A 10,930-nucleotide genomic window follows, 5' to 3' on the forward strand; every position below is an offset into this window, starting at 1 on the left:
TTAGGAAGGGTTCTCTATCTTAGAATGTTAAGTACCCACTCTATCTTAGAATGGTAAGTACTCTATCTTAGAATGGTAAGTACCTACATGCCCATCCTTTAGTGCAGTGGTCCCTAACCTTTTTGGCAGCAGGGACCGGTTTCATGGGAGACACTTTTTCCACAGATGGGGGCTGGGGTGGGGTGGTTTCAGGATGAAACTGTTCCACCTCAGATCATGAGGCATTCGATTCTCATGGCTGGGTGTGGCGGCTCACACCCAGCACTTTGGGAGGCCGAGGTGGGCGAATCACTTGAGGTCAGAAGTTCAAGTCCAGCCTGGCCAATATGGTGAAACCCCTTCTCTACTCAAAATACAAAAATTAGCTGGGCAAGGTGGCAGGCACCTGTAATCCCAGCTACTTGGGAGGCTGAGGCAGGATAATTGCCTGAACCCAGGAGGCAGAGGTTGCAGTGAGCTCAGAGCACACATACAACCTAGACTGCTTGCATGTGTAGTTTACAACAGGGTTCTAGGGTTTGCGCTCCTAAGAGAATCTAATGCCTCCGCTGATCTGACAGGAGATGGAGCTCAGGTGATAATGCTCGCTGGCCCACTGCTTACCTCCTGCTATGTGGCCCAGTTCCTAACAGGCCATGAACCGGTACTGGTCTGCGGCCCAGGGTTGGGGACTCCTGCTTTAGTGGACACTGTGAATTCCATTGATATTCTTCAGGTATTAAGGTAAATCTTTGAGAATTGAGGGTGAATAAGATACACTCTAAAGTGCTTTCCTTGAGCTAGGTATCTGCTCACAAAGGCCTAGTCCTGCTGCAGTCCTTCACAGAATCAATTCTGTTTATTGCTAAGTAAGTGATGGCCAAAACTGCAATTACTTTTTTACCAACCTAATAAAAATGCTTTACACAAACAGTAGATACTTTAAAATATAAATGAATGAAAGCTCTCTCGCTCTGTCTCTCTCTCTCTCGACACTTAGATATTTGGGGAGACCAAAGAAAGAGAAGACAATTGTAATCAGACCTCCCTTCCTTCGACCAGAAGTTTCAGATGGGCAGATAACTGTGAAGATCATGGATAATGGCATCCAGGGAGAGCTGAGGAGAACAAAGGTGAGGAATTTAGAGAAGTCAAGCTAGATAACATGGAAGTCTCACCCAAGGCAAAGAGATGGAAGCTTGCTTTAGTTTCCTTTGTTTTTTTGTTTTTTTGGTTTTTTTTTTTTGAGACAGAGTCTTGCTCTGTTGCCCAGGCTGGAGTGCAGTGGTGCTCAGTGCAAACTCTGCCTCCCAGGTTCAAGCAATTCTCCTGCCTCAGCCTCCCGAGTAGCTGGGATTACAGGTGTCCGTCACCTTGCCTGGCTAATTTTTGTATTTTTAGTAGAGATGGGGTTTTGCCATGTTGGCCAGGCTGGTCTCGAACTTCTGACCTCAGGTGGTCTGCCCACCTCGGCCTCCCAAAGTGCTAGGATTACAAGCATGAGCCACCACGCCTGGCCCATATTTCTTACAGTGTTTATCACTTACTAATTTGTGTTAAAATTACTTAAATACAAATCTTGTTTTCTACATTAGATTTTTTTTTTTTTGAGAGGGAGTCTTGCTCTGTTACCTAGGCTGGACTCCAGTGGTATGATCTCAGCTCACTGCAACCTCTGCCTCCCAGGTTCAAGCGATTCTCGTGCCTCAGCCACCTGGGTAGCTGGGACTACAGGCATGCGCCACCACGCCTGACTAATTTTTGTATTTTCAGTAGAGGCAGGGTTTTCCTATGTTGGCTAGGCTGGTCTCAAACTCCTGACCTGAAGTGATCCAACCCCCTCAGCCTCCCAAAGTGCTAGGATTATAGGTGTGAGCCACTGCACCCGGCCCTACATTAGACTTTAAGTTCATTAACAATAGAAAATGAATTCATTCATTTCCATGTCTTCATAGGACTTAACAGCTTACAGCTAGATGGTAGGAGCTAAACAAGTAGTTGTTGGTTTAAATGGGCAAATAAGTGACAGAATTAAAACCTTTTTTAAACCCTTTCTTCTGCCAGGTACAGTAACTCATGCCTGTAATCCCAGCACTTAGCGAGGCTGAGGTGGGGAGATCGCTTGAGTTCAGGAGCTCAAGACCAGCCTGGACAACATAGCGAGACTCCATCTCTAAAATAGACTAAAATAAAAAATAGAAAAATTTTCTGGCTGGGCGTAGTGGCTTATGCCTGTAATCCCAACACTTTGGGAGGCTGAGGTGGGTGGATCACCTGAGGTTGGGAGCTCGAGACCAGCCTGACCAACATGGAGACGCCCTGTCTCTATTAAAAATACAAAATTAGCTGGGCATGGTGGCGCATGCCTGTAGTCCTAGCTACTTGGGAGGCTGAGGCAGGAGAATTGCTTGAACCCGGGAGGCGGAGGTTGCAGTGAGCCGAGATCATGCCATTGCACTCCAGCCTGGGCAACAAGGGTGAAACTCCATCTCAAAAAAAAAAAAAAAATTAGCCAGGCGTGGTGGCACATGCCTGTAATCCTAGCTGCTTGGGAGGCTGAGGCACGAGAATCGCTTGAACCTGCGAACCAGAGGTTGCAATGAGCCGTGATCACGCCACTGCACTCCAGCCTGGGTGACTGAGCAAGACTCCATTTCAAAAAAAAAAAAAACCCAACTTTTCTTCATCTAATGCTATACCCAAACTGATTCTTGTGCCTTGTCTTCCAGTATAGTTGAGAAATATATGATAGTCAGTGGCTCATGTCTATAATCCCAACATTTAGGGTGGCCAAGGTGGGGTGATATTGCTTGAGGCCAGGGGTTCAAGACCAGCTTGGGCAACATGGCGAGACCTCCATCTCTACAAAATAAAGTAAAATAAATTAACTGGGTGTGGTGGCATGTGCCTGTAATCCCAGCTACTTGGGAGGCTGAGGTGGGAAGAGCACTTGAGCCTAGGAGTTGCAGGCTGCAGTGACCATGATCATGCGTACCACTGTACTCCAGCCTGGTCAACAGAGTGAGACCTTGTCTCAAAAAAAAAAAAAAACAACACATGAGAATTGACTCCCAAATACCTCCCTCTTATATCAATTTAATACTTTGAGTTGCCATAATGCTCAATTTCTAAATCTGATTTTCCCTCCATCAATCCAGTCTAAGGGAAGCCTGGAGATAACAGAGAGCCAGTCTGCAGATGCTGAACCTCCACCTCCTCCTAAGCCAGACCTGAGCCGTTACACGGGGTTGCGAACACACCTCGGCCTGGCTACTAATGAGGGTAAGGGCTGCCTTGATTTGCAAGATACTAGAACTAGGGGCAGGATTGAGAAGGTTGCTTATGAGCTGTGGAAGACAGGCAAGGGCTGGGAGATATTACTCGTGTTGTGACTTTAAACACCCAACAGTTGGTACTTGTGCTACTTTGCAACTGAAAGAGAAGAGAGGCCATTTAGCTATTGGCAGTGAATGGGACTTTTGCCGGGAAAATGGTCAGCCTCTAGGCAGACCAGAGAACATCACAGGACCTTTTTGGTGCATTTACCTACCCTGAATTCTGGGCTGGTGTGAGTCTTTAAAAGTCTTGATTTCAGCGAAGGGTATATCTATTCCTACCTTGTCCTCTCCCTGTACTTAAGGAACCCTAGGCAGATAAAGTGAACAACTCATAGACTAGACGCAGTGGCTCACACCTGTGATCCCAGCACTTTGGGAGGCCAACGCAGGAGGATTGCTTGAGCCCAGGAGTTCAAGACCACCCTGGGCAACATAGCAAGACTCTGTCTCTACAAAAAATTTAAAAAAGTTAGCTGGGCATGGTGGCATATGCCTGCAGTCCCAGCTACTCAGGAGGCTGAGGTGGGAGCCCAGGAGTTCAAGGCTCCAGTGAGCTATAATCGTGCCACTGCACTCTAGCTTGGACAGTAGAGTAAGACCCTGTCTCTTAAACCAAAAAACTGCTTGTAAAATAGTACCCCCTTGGCCTTTTTTCTTGCAGATAGCAGCTTATTGGCCAAGGACAGCCCCCCGACACCTACCATGTACAAGTATCGGCCGGGTTACAGTAGCAGCAGTACGTCAGCTGCCATGCCGCATTCCTCCAGCGCCAAGGTACTGAGTACTCTAAGAGGTGGGGTAATAACATGCCAACTGGCCGGGCACAGTGGCTCATTCCTGTAATCCCAGCACTTTGGGAGCCCAAGGTGGGTGGATCACAAGGTCAAGAGATTGAGACCGTCCTGGCCATCATGGTGAAACCCCGTCTCTACTAAAAATACAAAAATTAGGCCAGGCGTGGTGGCTCACGCCTGTAATCCCAGCACTTTGGGAGGCCGAGACTGGTGGATCACAAGGTCAGGAGTTCGAGACCAGCCTGGCTAATATGGTGAAACCCCATCTCTACTAAAAATACAAAAATTGCTGGGCACAGTGGCTCACGCCTGTAATCCCAGCACTTTGGGAGGCTGAGGCAGGTGAATCATGAGGTCAGGAGATTGAGACCATCCTGGCTAACATGGTGAAACCCCGTCTCTACTAAAAATACAAAAAAATTAGCCAGGCGTGGTGGCAGGTGCCTGTAGTCCCAGCTACTCGGGAGGCTGAGCCAGGAGAATGGCGTGAACCCAGGAAGCGGAGCTTGCAGTTAGCCGAGATCATGCCACTGCACTCCAGCCTGGGCAGCAGAGCGAGACCTCATCTCAAAAAAAAAAAAAAAAAAAAAAATTATCTGGGTGTGGTGGGGGGGCACCTGTAATCCCAGCTATTCGGGAGGCTGAGGCAGGAGAATCACTTGAATCTGGGAGGTGGAGGTGGCAGTGAGTCGAGATTGCACCACTGCACTCCAGTCTGGGTGACAGAGTGAGAGTCCATCTCAAAAAAAAAAAAAAAAAAATTAGCTGGGCACAGTGGTATGCATCTGTAGTCCCAGCTACTTGGCAGGCTGAGGCAAGGAGAATTGCTTGAACCTGGGAGGAGAATTGCTTGAACCTGGGAGGCGGAGGCTGCAGTGAGCTGAGCTCCCACTGCTGTATTCCAGTCTGGTGACAGAGTGAGACTACACCTCAAAAAAAAAAAAAAAAAAAAAAGGCCAAGCACAGTGGCTCAAGCTTGTAATCCCAGCACTTGGGGAGGCTGAGGCAGACGGACCACCCGAGGTCAGGAGTTTGAGACCAGCCTGGCCAACTTGGTGAAACCCTGTCTCTACTAAAAATACAAAAATTAGCTGGGCGTGGTGGCGGGGCGCCTGTAATCCCAGCTACTTGGGAAGCTGAGGCAGGAGAATCGTTTGAACCTGGGAGGCTGAGGTTGCAGTGAGCCAAGATTGCACCATCACGCTCCAGCCTGGGCTTAAAACACACACACACACACACACACACACACAAACAAATGCCAACTGTTACGGGAAAAAAAGAAGATTAGGGGAAGGAAAAGGCAGAAGAAAGGACATTTCACTAATTGTTGGCATTCGTGGAACTCAATCTCCTTGATACTGTGTCCTTCATCAGACTGGGCAATATAGCATAATAGATTAGTGCTTGATCCGAGTTTATAACCCAGTTCTGCCCACGGGCGAGATACTCAGCCTTTCTACGTCTTGCTTTCTGTATCTGAAAAGGAGATGATGTTTGCCTGAATTCAGTTTTTCTTGAGGGATTAACCCAGATAATGCATGTAAGAGTTCTAAGCATATTATTGGCACATAATTCTCTTTTTGACCAACTCCTTGAGCTCTGGGGTCTAGCTTCTGTCACAAAAGGAGCACTAAGAGCCTGCTTTACTTTCTTCCTCAGTTGAGTCGTGGGGACAGCTTGAAGGAGCCAACCTCAATTGCAGAGAGCAGCCGTCACCCCAGCTACCGCTCAGAGCCCAGCTTGGAACCAGAGAGCTTCCGTTCTCCTACCTTTGGCAAAAGTTTTCACTTCGATCCACTATCCAGTGGCTCACGCTCCTCCAGCCTCAAGTCAGCCCAGGGCACAGGCTTTGAGCTGGGCCAGTTGCAATCCATTCGTTCAGAGGGCACCACCTCCACCTCCTATAAGAGCCTGGCCAACCAGACACGCAATGGAAGCCTATCTTATGACAGTTTGCTCACACCTTCAGACAGCCCTGATTTTGAGTCAGTGCAGGCAGGGCCTGAGCCAGACCCACCTTTAGGCTATACCTCTCCCTTCCTGTCAGCCAGGCTGGCCCAGCAACGGGAAGCTGAGAGGCACCCACGTTTGGTGCCAACTGGCCCAACACACCGAGAGCCCTCACCAGTCCGTTACGACAATCTGTCGCGCCACATTGTGGCCTCTCTCCAGGAACGAGAGAAGTTGCTGCGCCAGTCACCCCCACTCCCAGTCCGTGAGGAAGAACCAGGCTTGGGGGACTCAGGCATTCAGTCAACACCAGGCTCAGGCCATGCCCCTCGTACTAGTTCCTCCTCAGATGATTCAAAGAGATCACCTTTGGGCAAGACTCCACTGGGACGCCCAGCTGTCCCCCGTTTTGGCAAGCCAGATGGGCTAAGGGGCCGGGGAGTAGGGTCCCCTGAACCAGGCCCAACAGCCCCATACCTGGGCCGATCGATGTCTTACAGCAGCCAAAAAGCCCAACCTGGTGTCTCTGAGACAGAAGAAGTGGCCTTGCAGCCATTACTGACACCCAAGTAAGTATTAGTACTATCCTGACCCTTAGCCAATTTCAAATTAGCATACTGCTCTGCAAAAGCTATCAGGACTTCTGTTGTACATCCTAATGTAGGTGGACCCAGGGGTATCCTGGTAGCTCTTTATTTTCACTTTGACTCTACCTGCCTTCATGGGCAATTCCTGTTAGGAGACTGAAGATTAATACTTTTTCCATAATGCTATCTTCCTAAAAGTATTTGCTTGGGAGTAAGTACATGTGATAGCTGTTACTAGATAGTAGTAGTACCTAGGAGAGACTGGGAATCAGGCTTACTTTAAGCAGGGCAATAAAGGGGAACGTTTGGGTAAGAAAGTATGGATATAGAAAAGAACATCATTTTTTTCTCTGAACCTTTGAAACTGTCTCCCTTTCCAATGTTTTCTGTCCCATTTCCTGACACCTATGTCTTGTCTCTTCTTTCCAGAGATGAAGTACAGCTGAAGACCACCTACAGCAAATCCAACGGGCAGCCCAAGAGCTTAGGCTCAGCCTCCCCTGGCCCAGGCCAGCCACCTCTCAGTAGCCCCACGAGGGGAGGAGTCAAGAAGGTGTCAGGGGTTGGTGGTACCACCTATGAGATTTCGGTGTGAGCCTTCGGCGCCTCCCCTCCCCAACGCCTCTGCGCCTACACCAAAGGGCCCCAGGTGGCCACCTTCCTTCCCTCAAGGGGCTCCCCTCCCCTGCATGGACATTTTTTAAACCACCGATTCCAAGAGGATGAGGAGTGTTTTCTAAAATGCAGTAGGCTTGGGGAGTTCGGAGAGTTGGGGCCCTGAGACTGGGGTAGCAACCCCCCCTTTTATCTTTTAAGACCTTCCCTTCCTTGATCCCTGGACCAGACTCAGTGGACATTTGTGCAATTGCTCGCCCTGGAGGGAACCAGATCATTTTTAAACCAGAAATAATTTTTTTTATTATTGTTACGGATTCTATTTTTTTCCTCTTCTGCGTTACCAGGTGTGTGTGTACATATAATATATATATATATATATATTATAAATATCAAAGAAATTATATATCTATCCTGGGATGGGAAAATGAGGGAGGGATACATATACGGAGGGGGATCTTACTCTTCCCATTCCTCAGACCAGCAGGAAAAGAGGGGAGACGTCAGTCTTTTTCCTGTGGTTCCCTCTCATTTGTCCCAGTTACTAACTACGGAAATAGCATCCTCTGCTGGTGCTAAGTGTGATTAGGAAGAAGCCTGGGGAGAGGCGAGTCTGGAATTTTGGTCACAAGAGGGAAGGACTTGGAGAGGAGAATTAGTTTTCTAGGCTCATTGGCATTTAGTTTCCCTAGGAAAGGGGTCAAAACTTAAAGACACTGGTGGTGGTGGGAGATCAGGAAAATAACTTGGCCTAGCTCAAACAATATTGGATAATCCCCTCCTTGGGGGAGAGGGATTAGAGTGTGCTCCTACTGGCCCCTTGGAGCCTCCCCTAGCTTACACAGTTAACTTGATTTTAAAATCCAAGGCCAGGAGAGAAGAATCCAAAAAGCAATATTTTTCATCACATGCCAAAAACGGGGGATAGAGAGAAGGAGTGGCAGGCCTAGGCCCCTCCGATTGTCCCTTGGGGGTTACCCCTCAGCCCACCTCACTATGGTGCTGGGTAGAGGGGATACCTGGGTTCTAACCTCTAAATAGGGGAGATCCCAGCCTCCACAAAGAGGCCCTTTTATTTTTTATTCTGATTAGCCATTTTAAACCAACGAGGAATAAAAAGAAATCCTGATCTAACCAGCGCCCCCTGACTTGTGTTATTTTGTCTGGTTGAGACAGGGTGAACGATCTCTGGTGGGAAGTTACCAGTGACAACCTCATAAACTTCTCTGGTCCCAGCCCATCTTTAGGCAAGACTATAATGAAATTAGCCACTTAACAACTAAAAAAATAAAAAAGAGACCCAGTGCGGTGGCTTATACCTGTAATCCCAGCACTGAGGGAGGCTGAGGCAAGAGGATCACTTGAGCCCAGGAGTTCCAGACCAACCTGGGCAATATAGAGACTCCATTTCTAAAAACAACAGGTCCTGTTTTTATTTGGGTGATTTAATTCAAAAATTCCTGAAAAAAGGTCTCTTGAAATCACCAAAACTGCTTGTTATTTGAAAGCTTAGAGAACTCTTAAAAGTTGTTTCTTTCTTCTTTTAAGAGACAGGGCCTCATTCTGGTTGCCCAGGCTGGAGGGCAGTGGCACAATCAGATCACTATATCCTCAAATTCCTGGGCTCAAGGGATCTTCCCACCTCAGCCTTCTGTGAAGCTAGGACTTACAGTTGCATGCCACCATGCTTAGCTAATTTTTTTTTTTTTGGTAGAGATAGACTCTCAACCAATTTTGCCCAGACTGATCTCGAACTTCTGGCCTTGAGCAATCCTGCCTTGGCCTCCCAAAGCATTGGGATTACAGGCATGAGCCACCATGCCCAGCTACAGTTGTTTTTTAATACAGGATTTAGTCTCTGGAAAGTGAAGCTAATTTTGGAAACAGCCAAAGGTGACATAGTAACAGGTATGAAAGCCTGTTGAAAGCAGGTTAACTAGATACCGGTGTCAGTTCAATTAGATATATTGCATTTTATTGGACAAAAGCTGTGCTCTAATTTTAAATAGGTATCCTTAGACACTAAATCTCAAGCAGTTGACCAGAGCCCTTTAATTACTCAAAATTTAAGAATATAAGCTCTTAGCCGGGAGCGGTGGCTCACGCCTGTAGTCCCAGCACTTTGGGAGGCCGAAGCGGGCTGATCACAATGTCAGGAGATCGAGACCATCCTGGCTAACACAGTGAAACCCCATCTCTACTAAAAATACAAAAAACTAGCCTGGCGTGGTGCGGGCGCCTGTAGTCCCAGCTACTTGGGAGGCTGAGGCAGGAGAATGGCATGAACTGGGAGGCGGAGCTTGCAGTGAGCTGAGATCACACCACTGCACTCCAGCCTGGGTGACAGAGCAAGACTCCGTCTCAGGGGGAAAAAAAAAAAAAAATATATATATATATATATATATATACACACTCTTATTTGGGTGCAGTAGCTCACACCTGTAATCCCAGCACCTTGGGAGGCTAAGGCAGGTGGATCACCTGAGGTCAGGAGTTCAAGACCAGCCTGGCCAAAATGGTGAAAGCCCGTCTGTACTAAAAATGCAAAAATTAGCTGGGCGTTGGTTATGGGTGCCTGTAATCCTGGCTATTTGGGAAGCTGAGGTGGGAGAATCACCTGAACCCAGGAGGTGCAGGTTGCAGTGAGCTGAGATTGCACTACTACACTCCAGCATGGGCGACAGAGCAAGACTCTTTCTCCAAAATTAAAAAAAAAAAAAAAAAAAAAAATATATATATATATATATATATAGACAAAAATTAGCCAGGTGTGGTGACACGCACTTGTAGTCCCAGCTACTTGGGAGGCTGAGGTACAAGAATCACTTGAACCCAGGAGGCAGAGGTTGCCATGAGCCGAGATCATGCCACTGCACTCCTGGGCAACAGAGCAAGACTCCGTCTCCAAAAAAAAAAAAAAAAAAACCAGCAAACTCTTATTCTGAAATCCTGGATTTAAACCAGCTGAATGAGTGGTTTTCCACCCACTGATTCAGGAACAACCTTGGCTTTCACGGCAACAGATTTTAGCTGTGTTAAATTTAAAGTCAGATTACATTAATTCAGGTTTTCTCATGGATGTTTTCAGTTACCTAACCAGCTGGAAAAACTAAAAGTGTTTTTTGTTTTTGTTTTTCACATTTTGATGGTTTAGGCTACATTTTGTTGCTGTTTTAGAAATGTTTTCACATCAGCTAAATAACTTTATTGTCTTAACTAAGGACCGAAGCAGGTCAAAAGTTCTTGTAAAGAGAAGGGAAGCTTTACCTTTGCTTGCCAGAAGTTCATCTCAAAAGATCACAGGCTTCTGACCTAAGAACCAATCTTGTTGAAACACATGGGTGACTGTCCATGTGTTTTCAGTTGGCTATTCTCTTTCGACACAAAATTGACCTAGAATACACTGTTGAGCCCTACCTGGATCAGCTCTTCAGATGGAGCCTGAGATCACCGAGGCGCTTGGTTCTCAACATAATGGGCAGAGTGTTACGTGTCTGCTGTGGAGTATTAGTAAGCTTGGGTCACTTTTCATTTTGGTTGGTTCCCTGCCTGCTAGTGAGATCATGTAATGACAAGACCCAAATCCCCTCAAGTCTTAGCAATGCCTTGTCTTAAATCCTGATTCACAGAAAGGCACATACCTCTTAACAGGCAGTCACACTTCAGC

At 47.2% G+C, this 10,930-nt stretch overlaps 1 protein-coding gene across 6 annotated transcripts in view; it reads left to right on the top strand.

Annotated features, from left to right (window-relative positions):
• Positions 1-8,402, top strand: part of ZDHHC5 (zinc finger DHHC-type palmitoyltransferase 5) — a 33,402-nt gene extending 25,000 nt beyond the window's left edge. For 5 of the 6 annotated variants that reach the window (XM_016919805.4, XM_063782500.1, XM_063782499.1 and 2 more), the window contains 5 exons: positions 980-1,112; positions 3,138-3,261; positions 3,979-4,091; positions 5,771-6,630; positions 7,078-8,397. In XM_016919805.4, coding sequence (XP_016775294.1) covers positions 980-1,112; positions 3,138-3,261; positions 3,979-4,091; positions 5,771-6,630; positions 7,078-7,243 — 1,396 coding nt within the window. In that variant the 3' untranslated portion in view covers positions 7,244-8,397. 6 annotated transcript variants of the gene reach the window in all.
• Positions 8,403-10,930: the final 2,528 nt, after the last annotated feature.

Source organism: Pan troglodytes, chromosome 9, assembly GCF_028858775.2.
Source record: "Pan troglodytes isolate AG18354 chromosome 9, NHGRI_mPanTro3-v2.0_pri, whole genome shotgun sequence".
Classification (NCBI taxonomy): Eukaryota; Metazoa; Chordata; class Mammalia; order Primates; family Hominidae; genus Pan; species Pan troglodytes.